The following is a 19,550-nucleotide window of genomic DNA, read 5'->3' as shown; positions in this document are numbered from 1 at the left end:
TTACAATCCCATCATGTTGAAGAATTCTGGGAGTTGACACAAGCAACATAAGGGGACACAACAGGGCTATAGTTAGATTTCGTACTTACTTTATAGGTTCCTTCTAAGGCAGGGTTCCCCAACCTTTTTTACCCATGAGCCACATGTAAATGTAAAAAGAGTTGGGGAGCAACACAAGCATGAAAAAATCCATTGGGGTGCCAAATAAGGGGTATGATTGCCTATTTGGTAGCCTCTATGTGGACTGGCAGCCTATAGGAGGCACTACTTGGCACTATACTAAGTTTTTATACAATTAAAACTTGCTTCCAAGCCAGGAATTCAAAAATAATCACCAGCTTTGAGGACAATGAGAGCAACATGTTGCTCACGAGCTATTGGTTGGGGATCACTGTTCTAAGGCCTCACCTTGAGTATGTAGTGAAGTGTTGGCCTCCAATCCTTAATAAGGATATTAAAGAGCTGGACAAAGTGCAGAGGCAGGCAACTAAACTGGTTACAGGGATGGAAGACTAGAGGTAAAGAACTTTAATTTGAAGCAGCATAGGTGGTTCTTCACAGTGAGGACAGTGAGGCAGTAGAATGCCCTGCTGGAAGATCTTGTGATGGCTGGTGCTATTGGTGCCTTTAAGAGGGGGTTGGATGATTTCTTGGACAAACATAATATCCAAGGCTATTGTGATAGTAAAATCTACAATATAGAATATATAGTTTATGTGTGGGTCTTTATATTTTTGCACTGGGTTTCATTTGGAGGAGTTAAACTTGGTATTTTTTCAACCCTACTTAACTATGACGGTGAAAGACAAATACTGATAATACAATAATACTAATACAAAGGATATCTTTAGCCTTTACATCCTTCTCGAAACCAGGGTTGGCTCAATCTGGAAGCAGATATGCTTCTCCGTGCAATAAAGAGAATAAGGCTTGCATGGGCATTAGGGTTAGTTCACACGAGGAGATTCGGGGGGAGATTTTGTCGCCTGGCGACTAATCGCCTCGTCTTCTGAGCGACAATCTCGTCAGGCGACAAAATCTCCCCGAATCTCCTCGTGTGAACTAACCCTTAATTGGGAGACAGGCAGGACAATAAAGATGACTGATGAAGTTTTAATGAAGGGCACACTTGTCTAGGTCTCCAGAATAATAGCCGCACGGGGTATGTAAATAAAATTAAGTTATTCTCTTGCAGTATTATATACATCATGGATGTGCACACTGGGTCCAACCAGGGGTGCTTCGCCAATGAGGCGAGTTGAGGCTGTCGCCTCAGGCGGCAGCGCCCCACTAGGTACCAGGGGCAGCAAAAATGCTGCTCCTGGTACTTTAAGAGCGAATTTCCAGGGAGGGGAGGCAGCAGACTCAGGCGGCGGAGGGGCCAGGATCGCCCCTGGGTCCAGCACTGGGAGTTGTTTATGAGCAACAGCAGAAACTGCTTAAAAATTGCCACATGTGATGTGTAGTCTTCCACCCCCAACTCCTCTCATTAGATAAAGGCTTTTCATTGGCAAAAAAATATAAATTTTTTTAAAGTTGTATTAAAAAGTTTTGATACATACTGACCCCACACGGTCCACCTTACACATTTCGCGTAAGGGGTCAGTATGTATCAAAACTTTTTAATGCAACTTTAAATAAATTTATATTTTTTAACAATGAAAAGCCTGGGGACACATATCTTTAGATTTAACTTTGTTTATGCTGATTGCCTGTAAACTGGGGCAAGTCCCTGGTTTGGGATACATAGAAATCAGGTGTGGATTCCCAACTAAATATTGGTATCTAATAGCCTTGACACAATTAAAGGGGTGATCCACCTTTAAAGGAATTTTTAGTATGTGGCCAGTTCTAACCAACTTTTCAATTGGCCTTCATTATTTATTGTTTTTATAGTTTTTAAATGATTTGCCTTCTTCTTCTGACTCTTTCCAGCTTTCAAATGGGGGGGTCACTGACCCTATCTAAAAAACAAATGCTCGGTAAGGCTACAAATGTGTTGTTATTGCTACTTTTTAGTACTCCTCTTTCTCTTCAGTCCATCTCCTATTCTTATTCCAGTCTCTTATTCAAATCAATTTGTGGTTGCTAGGCTAACTTGGACCCTAGCAACCAGACAGCTAAAATTGAAAATGACAGAGCTGCTGAATAAAAAGCTAAATAAACCAAAAAAAAAATCAAATAAGAAGTGAAAGGAAATGGCTAATTGTCTCTAAATATTAGTCTCTACGTCATACTAAAAGTTAACTGAAAGGTGACAACCCTTTACTCAGGGCCGGAACTAGGGGTAGGCAGAAGAGGTAGCTGCCTAGGGCGCAGTGATAGGGGGGCGCTGGGTAGCTACCTCTATAAATTGTCCTTTGCCTACCCCCAGTCCGCACTCCTCTGTCTTCCTTCCCTCCTGTGAACCTCTTCTCCTTTGCTGTTCCCTCGCTCACCCCTCCTCTCTCTTCTCTCTCAGACAGGCCGGCTCCCTCCCTGCTTTCTGTTCCCTCCCCTCATCTCTGAGTCACGCTGGCCGGCTCCCTCCCTGATCTCTGTTCGCTCTCTCCTCTGTCAGTCACGCTGGCCGACTCCCTCCCTCTTCTCTGTTCCCTCCCCTCATCTCTGAGTCGCGCTGGCTCCCTCCTCTTAGTTCTCTTTCTCTTCTGTCAGCCGGCTCCCTCTCTGCTCTCAGTTGTTCCCTCCCCTCATCTCGGAGTCGTGCCGGCCGGCTCCCTCCCTCTCTGCTCTCAGTTCCCTCCCCTTGGAGTCAGGTCGGCCTGCTCCCTCCCTGGGGGGGTTGCCAGGCCGGGTTGCCTAGGGCGCCCACCTGACCCGGCCCTGCCTTTACTACACATTATGTGAAGGCAAATGCACCCCTCTTCCCTACCCTACGCGATTTTTATTTATTTATTTCCACAAGCTGCCCCATATTCTGCCTCATATTCTGCCTCATTTCCCTCGTGTCCCACTCATGCGTACTAATGGACAACATTTCAGTACGTTTTCATATACAGTCAGTGACAGGCTGACAGACAGCTGAGGGCAATGACAGACAGCTGAGGGCAAAACATTAACAGCTAAATCCGCCCGCCCGCACTAGATTTACAGTCTTCCGCAACGTCAACCACAAGGACGATGAAAGCGTTTTCTGGATTCTGATTGGCTAACGAGGTGATGATCTGTCATGTGACTGTGGTGTGTTCTTTCTGCAGTCAGTATTGCTGCTGCTAGCACCGAGTGCGGATGTTGCGCTTCGTCATGGAGCCTTGCGCGTGTCCTGCCGCCTTGTTTTTGCTGCTGAGTGCAGGTGAGTGGGGGGCCGGGGCCGGGGACAGGTTTGGGCTATAAAGTGAGCGGTTTGATGTTTAAGGGGGATAATTGCGGAGGTGGACAAGGAGTGGCTCAGGGAACAACGTAAAATTATTTTTATTGATACTAGTGTGAGTAGTTACTGTGCAACTAGACGCAACGGCACAGCGCGACTTGTTTTATGTATGAGAGGTGCTTCCTGCTCTTCCACATCCAATGGTGGGGGGGGGGGGTCGCTCCCAGAACAGCTGGAGAGGCCGAGGTTCCACTCACAGCTTTTCTTATCTGCTGTCTGAGCACAGCCTACAATAGGGTCACCACCTGTGCCTGCCCGAACAAAGGGGGCGGGGCAGATATCATTGGGGGCGGAGCAGTGAGGTTCAGGTGGGCGTGATGACATCAGAGAGGATGTCAAGGTGTTATGATGCTTATTGCATCACATATGCAACTGGTTGGATTTCTGTCCAGTTGTTGCAATGTTTTAAATGGGACAGAAAGTTTTAAACGCACACTGAGATGTCCAGTTGAAACCCACACCACTGGAAACCCTACTTCTATCCTAGTGGTTGCCACATTTTCTGGAAAAAAAATACCGGCCTTCCTATATATTTATCTTTTTTCCATAATTAATAACATCGGGATCTGCCATCATTTTTACCGGCCAGGCCAGTAAAAAAACTGGCCAGGTGGACAACCCTAATCTATTCTGCCCCATAAGTAAGTCCAAATCCTTTACCTACAGGTATGGGATCTATTCTACCGAAATCGGTTATCCAGAAAGCTTTGAAATCCAGCAATGCTGGTTTAGACAACTATTTTGCTTATCTCTGTTTCTTTGATAACAAGAAATGACCTGCACTTGATAATAACTAAGCCACGTCAAGGTGAGTATCTTTGTATTTAATTGTTTTTCATATATTGGCCAGATTATTGTTCAGGTTTCACACAGCTGAAAACAGAACAGAAGGTTGAGACCTGAACAGGCCTAAGAAAAACCGAAATGCTCGGATCAAAACCGAATTGGTGGCAACTCTAGTCTACAAACACCTGGCCTGCCAAGTGCAGCAAACACAAGTACAGCAGCCTCATACACCATGAAAAGGAACCATCACTCATATAGTCTTTTTTTTTTTTTTTTCCCCAGTGGCTTGAAAGGAGAAGTATATGTTACACACTGTCAGTATGTTAGTAACCCTGTGGCCCTGCTGGTATTGGACTGGGATGCCAGGGACCCAGCAGAAAATCTTAGGCTGAGGGATCACTTTCCAACCTAATATACCTCCTCTCTTTACTCAACCTCTAGTCTCTTCTCTACATACTATACACTGTTCTTCCATTATTAAGCCTCTTCGTTGCCATAAATAAATAGGGAATGACCATGAAATAGGCCAAATGGTTAGAAGCAAAATGCCCACTGTCCCCTGGGCCCACTGGGAGTTTTTCTGGTATCCTGGTCAGCCAGTCCGACTCTCCCATAATAATTGCACTGGCTCAAGCTACTACTACATTCTGTATCCAATTACCCATTTAAAACATCCACTGTATAGTAAATGAGACAAGGGTAGTGTAAGTCCAGTGGCTGCAGGGGTACTTGGCTAATCTGAATACTGGAAGTAGCCCCAAAGGATGATCTAATGGCAGCGTCTGTGACAAGTGCTGGCCATGCTCTCATTTACTAATCATCAGCTGAAGATCACACTCTGGAGATCCCAATCTTTCTGTAAGCAGCTCTGGCATGGGGTGAATATGATGTAACGTTTGGCTTTAAAGGAGAAGAAAAGCTACAGAGGCATTTTATTGCCAATAGATTAGCTGCAATAGTGCAAGCTAGAATGCTTTATTTATTCTGTAGAATGTTTTACAATAAAAGTAAAAAGCCCTCTGTATGTTTAGGATAGCAGCTGCAGTATTGGCTTGGTGTGGCATCACTTCCTGCCTGAGTCTCTCCCTGCTCGCTGAAAACAGGAAGTCTGATACAGAAGCCCATGTGTAACACAATAGAAGGAAAGAAATGCAGTGTTGCTTTTGACAGAGGACTCAGAGCAGCATTACTTTGAGGGTTTACTGGTGTATTTTTGTGGACCTTTCTGATAAGGCTTACTTAGTTTTAACCTTTCCTTCTCGATTAAATAGGACTTGGAGGGGTACCCCCAGGATCCCATCTACAGATTTCTGGGCTTTTCTATATATATATATATCTAATTATTTATAATATGTGTTTTAAGGTTCTGTAAAAACATAGCTAATGCTATACAAGTGAGGGAAATCTGCAAAACCTTAAATAACATTAGTAATACCATATTAATTTTTTTTTATTTTTTATCTTGCATTGCATTGTACTGTAGTCATTTACGGGTCGGTTAAAACCCAACTTGTAACCGACTCTAACCCACAATGGTTGGCCAACTTCAACCCAGACCTACCTAACTGTTGCTAAACCTGCACATCACTAGCTTACTTTTGCTCTGTGAAGCTACAATTTTATTGTTACTTTTTATTACTTATCTTTTTATTCAGCCCATAGTCAAATTGCACTCTCGCATTTAAACCAATGCTGGTTGCTAGGGCAAATTGTACCCTAGCAACCTGATCGCTGCTGAAAATCCAAACTGGAGAGTTGCTAAACACAATTGAGACACCAGTGAGAAAAAATGTAGACCAATTGCAAATGGTCTCAGAATAGCACACTCAAAGCATTCAACATTAATTTAAAGGCAAACAACCCCTATAACTTTAGTTCCCAGCATGCTTTAAACCAGGGATATATGATGAGAATGTTTGATGGTGTAGCAACATCCAGGCACCCTAGACAAAGGGAATATTGCCATGAGGAATGCAGTATTGGATTGTAGGCCTGCTCGCACACCCTGGCCTTCAATTCTGGATGCCTGGTGCTCGGTGTTGGAGGGATCGGCACCCTCCCAATTAATCTCATAGAAAAGTACACCATGTGTGTTTATTTATAGGAATGCAACGTTTCAGGGCTATACCCCTTTGTCAAGCATACATAAGGAATGCAGACCATTTTTTGTATTCTTGTGCACATGCCTGGGTGATTTTACCTTTCTTTCTCCCACCTTTTTCAAGCATCATTTGCCTGGGCTTGATACTGTGCTGTTCAACAATATGGAGCTACAATTCAATGCTTTCACTTTTCTTGACCCATAGCAGCTAATGGGACAGCAGCCACTTAACTCAAGGTTGGAATATTGGCTCTGCTGGGCACTTTAATCCAGAGCATTTTTAGCATGCTTTATATGCATCCCAGGGACGCTTCTGAGATCACACCATGCAGTACTGTTGTACAGAATAAATGGAGAAAAATAAAATCTTAATTTGGCTTAAATGTAGATAAATGGCACACTATTAGTAAGTCCACCCACCAGCAATGACCTCTTCAGAGAAATAGTCAGCTGCCAAGGTCACTGTAAGGATATTCCATCCAAAGGTGGGCTAATAATATCCTATTTGGATGTAACCTATGCTTGTCTCGGAGTAATCTGATGCATAGGGGTGAACTCTTGATAGCGATCATATGATATGCACAGAGAACATTACTTTCAGATGCAGGCTGTTAAGCAAATGCTGACATACTGCCTTTGTGTGCCTTTTAAAGTGGACTTGTATTGACGTTTTCCTGAGTTTGCAAAGACACCCAGTTTTCTTTTGGGAAAGCCCACTCTGCTAGACATAATACAATACATTTGTAGCCTTACAGAGCCTTTATTTTTTTTATATGGGGTCAGTGGAAAGAGTTAGAAGAAAAAAGCAAATAATTAAAAACTATAAAAAGTAAATAATGAAGACCAATTGAAAAGTTCCTTAGAATTGGCCTTTCTATGACATACTAAAAAACTGTGAACCACAGCACCTTGCTGCATTGTGACTTCTGGGTCTTGCCCATGGTATTGTTTTGTAGGTGTTTTGGGAAGACTGTTTTCATGTAATATCCTTGAAGAAATGCTTCCAATAAAGACACAAGCACAGATATAAAATGTGCAGTTGTTTTAGGCTAGTGTCACATGAGACAGTGAATAAAATGCCAGTTTGCTTCTACCCTTCTCCAGTGTCCATTTTCGGCTGCAATCCTCCTGGTATTACGTAAGCCTTATTGTGTTTTTGGGACTGAGTGAGTGCGTGTTTTGGTTTTGTTATTCATTATCACAAGGCAGCTCCCTGATCCATTTCCCTTGTTCCCTTCTCTGCTTTCCATTTGGCTTGACTCATCAGGAAACTTTCGCTATTTGGCTTAGCCAGCTTGTTTGTGAGTCTAACCTGCTGAGTTTTCAAAGATGCCTGTGTTCTGACTATCGAAGTACTCCAGTGTGCTGTTAGAAGGGCAGAGACACACGTGGAGATTCAGTCGAGTTTCGGGCGACTTCAGAAAATGAAGCGCTGTGAGTGCCATCCCATCGTCTATTTAGATTCTAGCCGGCGGGATGGCTTTGCGGGGAGATTAGTTGTGAGGCGATTTGTCATTGGGCGACTAATCTCCCCGAATGTCCACGTGTATCTCCGCCCTAAATGTACTCACTCGTTAACTCCTCGTTACTCGTGGATCAATTATGCTCTGATATGGCCTCTTATGACAGCTGTAGGTGGTATTAAAATAGGGCAAAGTCCTTATTTTATGGTCTGTATTATACAGCTCAGCCATATAAATAAGATTATATTGTCAAGCTGTGTCACTGTTGATTGGTGAAATTTATTAAAAAAAAAAAAAAAAAAAAAAAAAGGGAAAAAAAACAGGGGTTTGGTGCCCAAAATACTTATTGAGCAAGTGACCACTAGACCCCAACAGTATAATTTTGCCCTCAGACAGTTGCTGTCTGATTTCCCCCCTCCCCTCCATAAATGCAATTTGTGCTTTGTCTTTAAAGCTGGCCATAGATAAAGATTTTTAAAAGATCCGATCATCGTGAGACCACGATTATCTCGAAACAATCGTACGAATTGACCATTTTCCAGGAGAACAAAGGTTAGCTGCCTGCTGGGCCCTGCAAACATAGATCGATTGCACTGGGACCGACAAAGATTTTTTTTAACCTGGCCGATCAATTTTCAGACAGATGTCGGACGAAAAATCATAAGGTGTACGATCGTTCGAATCCCACTAACCGCACGATAATTTGACGGATTGGTCGGACTTCGCCAAAAATCGGTCATTCGGCAAGAGAAATCCTTGCGTTTATGGGGAGCTTAAGTTAATTTTTAGTATGTTATAGAAAGGCTAAGTCTAAGCAACTTTTCAATTGGTCTTCATTCAAATCAAATAATTGGGGTCACTGACCCCATCTAAAAAAACAATGCTCTGTAAGGCTACAAATGTATTGTTGTTGCTACTTTATATTACTCATCTTTCTATTCAGGCCTTTCCTATTCATATTCCAGTCTCTTATTCAAATCAATGCATGGTTGCTAGGGTAAATTGGACTCGTCTCCTGTTTTTTGTCGATCCGTTTAGCCATTAGACTTTCTAAACATAATTTACATTTGTAAATTGATTTGCTATTGAAACTGTATTTACCTGGCTTTTTATCATGCCCTGTGTTCCTGGCTCTGACTCCTGACACAGTGCAGCGGATTAAATGATGTAGAAGGTAACTGAATTCTGCTACAATCTCTCAAGGGTCAGGACAGGAAGGAATGAATAAATACTGCTTTCCATTGCACTGCCATTTTAATACTGCTGAAACCAGGCAGCGGTGTGAATAAGAGACTAGAAGACAAATAGGAGAGGGACTGAATAGAAAAGAAATACAAAGTAACATAAATAAATCCATAACTCCAGCCGTCTTCTCCCGGGCCTTTCAAGTTTGGTAATCACCTGCCAATTTTTTGTTAGTATGAGAAAAGTTTTTCTATAGAGAGAAAAGGAAAAAGTACCCTGCATGAACTAATTACAAAATAGTTAGTCACTCCAAACTCTTTTATTTCTCCCCATCTGCTATAAATTCAAATTTGTGTGATTGGCAACTGATAATTAGTACCCCACCAGGATAACAGGTCTACTCCTTGCCGTTATTAGACCATAAATAAACAATAATTAGTTAATCCGTGAAATAAATACTTAATTGCTTATCAGAATAACTCAATTGAATGTGAGAAAGGGTGCCAAGAATTATTGCCTTCTATAGCCAGCCATTGGCTACAAAATTTATAAAACGAAAGTGCAGTGCATAGATTAAAAATAACCTGTAGTATACTGAATGGCTCCTATTTACAATCAGTTATCTCCCAGTTCAGAGCTAAAGTGCAGTGTAACATTTATAAATAAACCAATTCCCAGTTAATTACAGTAATTCCTTAATGAACAAATTAGGGTGAAGGAATCGCATATTTATCTATCCAAATTTATAAGTTTATAAGTGCAGTGCTATGAATAATATTAGAATCCCAATCCAAAATTACGGTATTGTGTGACCAGCAATAAGTTAAGTATAATAGAGTATAAAACCATCTGCTCAAATCATATGAAACAAGTAGGAAAAGGAAGAAAAGACTAACTACCTATTTATTTCTTATATCTTTATAGTAGGTGGGGAGAAATAAAAGAGTGACCAACTATTTTGTAATTAGTTCATGTGGGGTACTTTTTTCTTTTCTCTCTATAGAAAAACTTTTCTCAAATTGTCTTATACTGACCTTTGTCAGACCTCTGCTATAACTGAGGGAGTGTAATTATAAACAATCAAGGGCACTGTTACCACTTTTTTCTTATTATTTTAGTAGTTTGGTGGTGCTCTGCCTCAAAGCCTTGCTCCCACCTGACATGTTTTAATAAAACTCTTTTTACAGAAGCCAGAAGGACTGTGTGCTATACTTGCAGAAGTGCACAGTGCTACTGGCTTCTCTAATTATCTTATGGCAGGTAATGTGGGGGTAGGCTCTTGGGTCGCAATTATTATTATATTTTGTATAGATTCAATTATGGCTTCTTTCCTTTAAGATGGATTTGCTTGCATACTTTTTTTAAAAATGTTATTTTAATTTTTTTATTTTTAAACCTAAAAATAAAGGCGCTCATACTTGGGCCAATATTGGATATCCAGACAGACACTCTAGACAGATTTGGCAGCTTATGGGCCCAAACCGATTTGAAACTCCTATCCAGTGAGGACTGCATTGGGCAATTGATGCTATTCTTTCTTGATGGGTCTAAGTACGTCCCTCTAATGATCGTTATCCCATAGGGCCAAGCCATGACATCAATCTAATGGGGCCCAACATCTGCTTTTTTTGGCTACAGAGTGAATAGGGCATTGTTCATAAGTAGCTGTGCATCTGGAATAAAATTACAAGGGCGAGAGAGAACAAATCATGTACTTTATATCACTTCCTTACTGAAAGCCTAAAAGAATAGGGCGGTATCCCCTGTTATACTACATTATATGTGAAAACATGGTAGACTGCTCTATGACCGTTCCCTATAGAATGTATTGACACATTTCACAACTGAAACCCACTTGAGGAGCTTGTGAAGGAGCTTTTTCATCTATAGCACAAAGAAGCTGTTGTGTAACAGTCCTTACTACTCAGCAACAAGTGTTTAACTTTTACTGGAACTCATAGGAACAACCTACACTTGGAGACCCTTTGAAGAATGATGGCCACATCAACATCATAGTGAATTTGGACAGTTTTTTCACTGCAGTCTTTTCCTTAAGAAACATAACAAAGCACGAAAGATATTTTTGTTGGTGTCATGGCTTTTCCTTTTGTAATGAAGACATATGTGACCAAATGTCCATAGCACCTGTAGGTTTACACATGGATGAAGGCCGTAGGTAAACCTTCCTGTGTAGGTAAACCGGACCTTATATTGAAAAGTCTACTTATTTGGCCAGGTCAACAGACAAGTAGATATTTGGTTGCTGATGCTATACTCAAATTATATCGATCAGGGTTGGTGATTGTTTTGGTGCCCATGTATGAATCATTAGGTGGAGATTTTGTCATGGGAAGCCAAAATACCTCTGTATAGGGCTTTGCAAGTGACACAATTACATTAATTACACAAAAATATGGAAGAAAACCTTTTTTACACAAATACCCTGGTGCACTGTAAGCAAAGTTTTGTTTAGGTTTTTTTTACACATGTTGAATTCCTTTGATCTGGAAAGAAAGGTATTTTTGTGGTCTTTGTTGACCACTGGGGAGAGACCCTTTCTTGCACCATGTCTGCCATCACTTTTTGAAGGTTTAGCTGAAGTCATGGAAGTAAACCCATTAAGCTATTATGGCACAGAGTTGTATCAAACTGATCTGTCTATGAAATGGTTGCAAAATTAAAGGGTATAGCTAAAAGTATTAAATACATTGAACTAAAGTGAATAAAATCGGTGAGCACGGCCAGGTACTACAAGTGTATAACTTTGTAAAGTTGTAATAACTCATGCCAGAGCAAATTCTAGAAGATGCTACTAAATATCTCTTCTCTTTAGCAGTGCTTTTGGGAGCCACGGCTTTTGAAGTGGAAATAAAAGATGACAAAAATGCAACATGTATATATGCAAAGCTCTCGGTGAATATAACAGTACAGTATGAAACGAATACCAGCAGCTCGGTAAGTGCAGTGTACCCCAAACCCTTTTTCTACTCCTAATATGATTTTTATTTGTTTGATTTTTGGGAATGTCATTTGGGTAGATTTGCTACTATAGGTAATGTAAAGCAGCCTAACTTGCGATAGGCTAAATAAAACTAATGCCTAATTGGTTGCAATGTTTTGCTGCTCTGCTACAATTTAGCACTTATGTTATAGGTATAAGGGGTGCATGGGTTCTGAAAACCTCCTCTAGGGAAACGCCCAAGTTTATGGTTTCCAGGGGGCCAACAAAAAAAAAAATATTGTAGAAATTGGTGTAAACTCTGAAAAATGTAATTCAAATACTGAATGAAAAGTAAAATAAACAGGCGTTTTTAGGAAATTGGGCCAAAAAGTTTTGTGGAAAATGTGGAGAAAAAAACCCTTAAAATCTGGGAAATGTGCTCTCCATTAAAAAAAAACCCATTTGAGGTTGATTATATATTCTAGAATTTGTAGTAAAAAATAAAAAAAATAAATAAAAAAGTTACCAGCAGCAATCATTCAGCATAAGACTCCAATTTGAATGCTAGATAGAAAACAAGAACTAAAGAACCAACAATATATATTAGCACACATTCTAGTTAACGAAATACCAAATAATTATGTAATACCGAGAAATTAATACAAAAGCTGCTCATCCCATATGGAACAAAAAGCTCAAAGGATTTTGTTCAGCGATTTAAGTATTATGGTACTACCCTGCAGAATATGTTGGCGTTATATGAATACATGTTAATAATTCTTATATTAGTAATAAAAATACACCTCTTGGCCCTTCAGGGGACCAGTTACTCTGCAGAAAGAGCTCTTATAGACCTGACTCATTAGTCGATCTGAGTCCTCCAGTCTTTGTTTTCCTAATAAAAATAATGTTTATACATTTACTATTTAATCAAATTTTTTAAAATAATATATTCCTTTACCAGCCGCAGAGTTTGCATGGTGTGCTTTGACACAGTGTTATTAAAGGGGTGGTTTACGTTTTAGTTAACATTTTAGTATGTTGTTTTATTTTTTATAGTTTTTAAATGGTTTGTGTTCTGACTTTTTCCATCTTTCAAATGAGGGTCACTGAACTCATCCAAAAATCAAATGATCTGTAAGGCTACATATTGATTGGTATTACTGCTTTTTATTCAGACCCTCTCCTATTCATATTCCAGTCTCTTGTTCAAATCAATGCATTGTTGCTAGAGTAATTTGGACTCTAGCAACCAGATGGTTGCAATTGCAACCTGGCGAACTGCTGAATAACAAGCTAAATCATTTCAAAGGCATAGACAGAAAGAAATGAAAACCAATCGCAAAATAGAACTCTACATCATACTAAAATCTAATTCAAATTTGAGCAACCTCTTTATTCAATGACCATTAACCTATGGTGTCTCCAGTTCTTAGAGCAATAACACATGGTGCTATTTTGTGGCGTTTTGTAGACATGACAAAACACAGGTCAATAAGCTTTGGGAACAAGGATTTTGTGTCCGGAAGACTTCAGGCCTAAGAATAGTTCTGTCAGAGATTTTCTGCAGGTTCTTTTGTTTAAACCGCAGAAAGGTGTTAAAGATGGTCACATATGGACGATCTGTTTTGGACCACCTTCAAATTCTATACAGGACAAAGTTGGCCAATGATTTTTTTAATTTTTTTTTTTTTTGCACCTAAAATAATACTTGTTTCAGGAAAGGGCTTTTTGACGTTCAAGTCAGCAGCAACAGGAACGCCAAAAAAATGAAACTAATTTTAAAAGAATGACAATATAATGTATTGTTGGTGTATTTGCTTTAGAAACACTACTGTAGTTCATATAAGCTGCTGTGTAGCCATGGGGGCAGCCATTAAAGGCACAGGTTACATAGAAGATAACAGATGCACTCTGTAGAATCCCATTGTATTCTATTACAGAGTGTATATGTTCCCTATTAATTAGCTTGCGCCTTTTCTCCTTTTTTAGCTTGAATGGCTGCCCCCATTGCTACACGGCAGATTGTTTATATAAACTATAGTAGTCTTTCTGAAGCAAACACAGCAGTTTTACCAGGGGCGTAACTACAGAGGAAGCAGACCCTGCGGCTGCAGGGAGGTACAGGGGGCCCCATGAGGCTCTCATTGATGAGCAATTTGAACATATATTGGTAAAACAGGACAAACACTGGATATGTTGGGGGCCCTAAAATTAATTTGCTGTGGGGCCCAACAACATCTAGTTACGCCACTGAGTTTTACCATTGCAGCATAACCATACATTATATGCTGCCACTGTTCCTTTAAGTGCTTGTCCCATAACTGGGAACTGCCAGATTAATTTAGGGGTTTCCATACATTCTACCAGAGCTTTGTCTTCTTTGTGTGCAGATCCTCCATTAGTAACTTTAGAAATCACAATGGAGCCACATACAAAAACAGGCAGCTAACTAGCTTGGAACATAAACATCAAAAAAATGAGTGTTTTAAAGTAATATAAATATAATGCAGTGTTACCCTGCACTGGTAAAACTTGTGTGTTTGCTTCAGAAACTCTACTATTGTTTATATAAATAAGCTGCTGTGTAGCAATGGGGGCAGCCATTCAAAGGAGAAAAGGCTCAGGTTACACAGCAGAAAAGCTCTGTAGAACATAATGGTGTTATCTGTTATCCACTATTTAACCTGTTTAACCATATAGCGCTTTTTTTTATTTTTTTTATTAAATTTCCCCCATTGCTACACAGCAGCTTGTTTATATGAACTATAGTAGTGTTTCGGAAGCAAACACACCAGGTTTACCAGTACAGAGCAACAGTACATGATATTTTCATCACTTTGATAAACTTTCATTTTTTTGGTGTTACTTTAACTTTTTTAGAGGTCTTCTCAGGAACACATTGTGTGTGTGTGATGTCTGTATAATCTCCCAGTAGATGGCACATTTTGCACCCCAAGTCATTAATCATTTCTTTGCTTTATTCTTTAGAAAAACGTAACCTTTCCAGTGCCCAGCAAAGTGACCACAAATGGAAGCAGTTGCGGCTCAGATAGCGAGGCTCCTATACTAGTCACTCACTTTGGGAACAGTCACTCGTGGAGCTTAAACTTCACCAAAAACGAAAGCACGTACAGTGGGAGCGCCCTCATCTTTACTTACAACACAAATGACACCACTTTATTTCCGGATGCTCTGAGGAAAGGTATTGATATGAAGATATAATATTATGCTGTTATTTTGCACCCTTCTCCAGTCTGAAGGAGGCGTGGGGTTACTCTTTAATCACTTGGCTGATTTTTCTCTCTCCCTAACTCCCATGTACAGTTGAAGAAAGAAAATCAAATCATCATCATTGCAGTCTCCCCTTTTTTTTTCCTGCCAGGGTTGCTTAGCTCTCCTGCCACATTCCTGGGTCCTGTCCCTCTGAACTCAACCTATAAATGTATTAGCAGTGAAGTTGTAGTCGGCAAGAACGTCACGCAGATTATCTATGATGTCAAACTTGAAGCGTTCGTGCCAAATGGTACACTTGGTAAAGGTGAGTCCTGTTCCATGTGATACCTATATTATTTTTTTTTTCTTCAAAACGCATCCATTAATAGTGCTGCTCCAGCAGAATTCTGCACTGAAATCCGTTTCTCAAAAGAGCAAACAGATTTTTTTTTTATATTTAATTTTGAATCTGCCATGGGGCTAGACATATTGTCTGTTTACCAGGTGCATTAATTAATGTGACTTGTGCTCTGATAAACTTCACTCTTTACTGCTGCACCCCCCCCCCCCAGCAGCCTAACAACAGAATATGGGAAGGAAACCAGATAACTGCTCCCTAACACAAGATAACAGCTGCCTGAAAGATTAGAACAGAACTCAATAGTAAAATCCAAGTCCCACTGCGACACATTCAGTAACATTGAGTAGGAGAATCAACAGCCTGCCAGAAAGCAGTTCCATCCTATAGTGCTGGCTCTTTCTGACTAGATGGCTGCCTACACACCAATATTACAACTAATATAAAAAGACACTTGTTGGTTCAGGAATTAAATTTTATATTGTAGAGTGAAATATATTTGTAGTGTAAACAGTGTAATTTAGAAATAAAAACTACACCATAATAATTATGACAGAATCCCTTTAAGCAAATGATCCTCCTATAAAGTGCTGTGGGCCAAATCCAGCATCTAAGCACGCAAAGCTGTCTGTATGTGTTCTGTTAACCCGTATGGTGACAGTTAGATAATGGGCATATAAAAAAAGTCTTATCTACCCGCAATTCCCTGTTGGTTACATAGTCCCTTTGTAGTTTTGTTTTTATACATTCTTTAGGGCACAAGGTAATTTGGCCACTGTTACGGTAATCCAAGGTAGTGCAAAACATTGGTGGACTGACCCAGCTAGCTTTAGGTGCACACACTAATTTAGAGATGATAATCTTTGTCTAGTCCTGCATTTTTCATTGGCTTTGGCAGGCTGCTTCTCCAGAACAGATTGCTGAAAAAGTTTTAGAATGAAATCCTTTTCCAGCACATTAGAAAAATTGTAGCAACTGTTCTGCAGAGGAAAAGCTAAATCTCCCAGCTGATGATTATGTATGACCCATGCAATTGTCTCTCCCGTCACTGGCAGGGACATGTACATTTTGTATTTTTCTCTTTTGTTCTCTGGGTCACGAGAAGAGGAAATTGCTGTCATGGTAATTTTTTTTCTTCTTATCCCCGAATAAACAGCCAGTATAGCTGTATTGGTACACATGCTCATTGTAGCTGGGTGCAGGGTGAACTTGTTTATATTAAAGTTTTTAGCCCAGCACCTTAGTTGTAAAAATATCTTTTTCTTTAGAGGGGTGCACGCATCATCATGGGGCAGATTTATCAAAGGTCGTGGTGAATTTTCGAATTGAGAAAAATTTGAATTTCAAGCTATTTTTGTTTACTTCGACTAGGGAATAGTCCAAATTCGATTTGAATTTGCAAACAGGTTGAAAATTCGAATATCGAAATTTATCATGTACAGGTATAGGATCCCTTATCCGCAAACCCGATATCCAGAAAGATCCGAATTACGGAATGGCTGTCTCCCATAGATTCCATTTTTATCCAAATAATCCAAATTTTTAAAAATGATTTCCTTTTTCTCTGTAATACTAAAACTGTAGCTTGTACTTGATCCCAACTAAGGAATAATTAATCCTTATTGGAAGCAAAACCAGCCTATTGGGTTTATTTAATGTTTAAATTAATTTCTAGTAGACATAAGGCATGAAGACCCAAATTACAGAAAGATCTGTTATCCGGAAACCCCCAGGTCCCGAGCATTCTGGATAACAGGTCCCATACCTGTACTGTCTATTTAAAAATTCAACTTCACCATCTAATTGGTGCTAATTGCAGCTAATTGCTATTTTAGCCTATGGGGGACCTCCTAGAACCTATTTGGAGTCAATTGGTGGACTTGGAAAAATCTAAGTTTGTTTTTTTTGGGGGGGAAAAACTTCAAATCAAATTCGCTCGGATGCACTATTCGGCCAAATATGGACCTATTCGATCGAAAACGTACCTATTAGACCCAAAAAAAACCTTTGACTTTCGGTTGGTCTTTCAAAGTATATTTCAATTCGAAATTCGACCCTTGATAAATCTTCCCCCATGTGTTCACTTTTGCATTTTGAATCCGTTGAATTTGCAGCACAAATTAGTAGTAGTGTAAAACCACCTTTATTTCACATATGGCACAGCAACATTTCAGACCTTGTTGGTCCCTTTTCAAGCTGACAAAATATACATCAAGTTATCCACAGCTTCCTTGTATACACCAAATTACTATACTCCTTAGTGGTTATAGCCCACAAGTATATTAAAAATGCATACACCAGGGTTACAGCAGAGTATTGCATACATCATAATAAGTCTCCTTTATATAGAAAGGGAGCTAACTTGTATTTGTTGATTCTTGGTGACCACCGGGAAATAAAAGACAAACAAATGCAATCATTAAAAACTATTAAAAAGATGCCATAACTATATCAAAGAATTTATTTCATACTCTTTATTTAAAGCTCCAGCTGTCAGGGTTCCCAACCTTCTAATCCATCCTGCTTCACATTTAAGCAGCTGTTTGACTCTAGCACCCCCTCTTTTTAATCTAGGGATCTGTTGCACTACTGTATGACCTGTATCTACAAAATGACCTGCTACAGGATTTTGCCTCACATTCCTTTTAATATCAGACTTGTGTTCCCCAATTCTATCCTTTACCTGCCTCATTGTCTGGCCTACAGATATGAACCCACACGGGCATTTTATAGCATATACAACATGAGGTGACAAACGTGTATGGTAACATTTTATTTATTTACAGTGCCCTTTTGGGGATGAAGGATTATATCCCCTTTTACACAACTATTGCAGTGCCTACATGACAGACAGGGGAAGGTGCCATTCTTGATATTACATAATGTGCCCTGTCGAGGTGTTTTCCCTGGTCCAACATCAGCCCTCACTAGTCTATCCCTCAATGACTGAGCTCTCGTAAAAGATAGCAAAGGGGTTTTTTCGAACACTTTGGCATTCTACTGTACTTGTTTATATTGTCTGTGCGATGTAATGAGCAGAGAATGTACCGAATAAGATATGGTGGAACTTGTATATTAACGCTTAGCAACAAAAATCATGAAATACTGTAACTATAATAATTAATATATCACTACAAACGGTTTTACATAAAAAAATTTAAATTTTTCCAGAGGTCACTTGCGATGCTGATAAACCATATCCGTCACCATCTCCCACACAACCCTCTACAACAGCCAGCACTACTACACCAGCTCCCACCTCCAAACCTCTAGATAATCCCACCACAGGCAACTATACAGTATCGGATGTTAATGGGACATGCTTGCTTGCTTCCATGGGGCTCCAGATTAATACATCTTTGCTTTCTGAAGGCGAAGTAAGTGTCTACTAAGCATGTGTGTGATTTAAGTCAGTTCAGCAATTTTTAGAATCTTTTATAAAAAAAAAAAAAGTAGTGGATGCTGATGTCATTTCTATTGTTCGCATCAATTTCATTATTTTGTTTTTTATGTTCTACATCTCTGCTCTCATAGAACATCTGGACACCATTCAACATAGACCCCTGGGTTATAAAGAGTAACGGAACCTGCACCAATCAGACTGGCACTTTGATTCTTACAGAAAACAGCACTATAATAGAATTTACCTTTGCTCTTGTAAGTATAGCTATTGCTGTGCTTAATGAAGGCAACCAGGTTCATAATGTCAATATCTTCTGTGCTCTGAGCATGAAAAAAAAAAAATGCTTCGGGACTGACATTCATATGCTTACAATACTTGCACTCTGATGTTTGCTAGGCACCCCAAAGAGCTGTCCTTAATACTTTGTATAAGATGCACATCACATGGTTAAAGGGGTCCTCCATCCAAAAACCTGTATTCATATTGAAATCATGCAATTCTAATTAACTCTCCAAAATACATAATTTCAAATTATAAAATGGTTTTAAAGTTCATTGTCTGGAATTGCAATATCCTGCTCTGTGTCCTGACACCTGAAACAGTGTTTATTGTAGCTGAAGCACACAAGTAGAACCAGAGAACAGAAAGGGATGAATAAATATTGCTTTCAACCACATAAATCTATATACAAAGCTGCTTTTTGCAATGTTTAAATTGCAGTGTATAT

At 39.7% G+C, this 19,550-nt stretch overlaps 1 protein-coding gene across 5 annotated transcripts in view; it reads left to right on the top strand.

The window, feature by feature from the left end:
* Nucleotides 1-2,691: 2,691 nt before the first annotated feature.
* The window catches only part of lamp2.L (lysosomal-associated membrane protein 2 L homeolog), a 41,315-nt gene continuing 24,456 nt past the window's right edge, over nucleotides 2,692-19,550 (top strand). For 2 of the 5 annotated variants that reach the window (XM_041572703.1, XM_018229787.2), the window contains exons 1-6: nucleotides 2,692-3,292; nucleotides 11,742-11,860; nucleotides 14,838-15,051; nucleotides 15,232-15,387; nucleotides 18,592-18,797; nucleotides 18,955-19,077. In XM_041572703.1, the coding sequence (XP_041428637.1) occupies nucleotides 3,229-3,292; nucleotides 11,742-11,860; nucleotides 14,838-15,051; nucleotides 15,232-15,387; nucleotides 18,592-18,797; nucleotides 18,955-19,077 (882 nt within the window). In that variant the 5' untranslated portion in view covers nucleotides 2,692-3,228. Of the gene's footprint in view, nucleotides 3,293-11,738; nucleotides 11,861-14,837; nucleotides 15,052-15,231; nucleotides 15,388-18,591; nucleotides 18,798-18,954; nucleotides 19,078-19,550 lie in introns of all 5 variants that reach the window. The other 3 variants (XM_041572702.1, XM_018229784.2, XM_018229783.2) reach the window with 2 other exon arrangements.

This window comes from Xenopus laevis, chromosome 8L (genome assembly GCF_017654675.1).
Source record: "Xenopus laevis strain J_2021 chromosome 8L, Xenopus_laevis_v10.1, whole genome shotgun sequence".
NCBI lineage: Eukaryota > Metazoa > Chordata > Amphibia > Anura > Pipidae > Xenopus > Xenopus laevis.
Note: the sequence above shows the minus strand (reverse complement) of the source record. Positions and strands in the feature narration are given on the sequence as shown.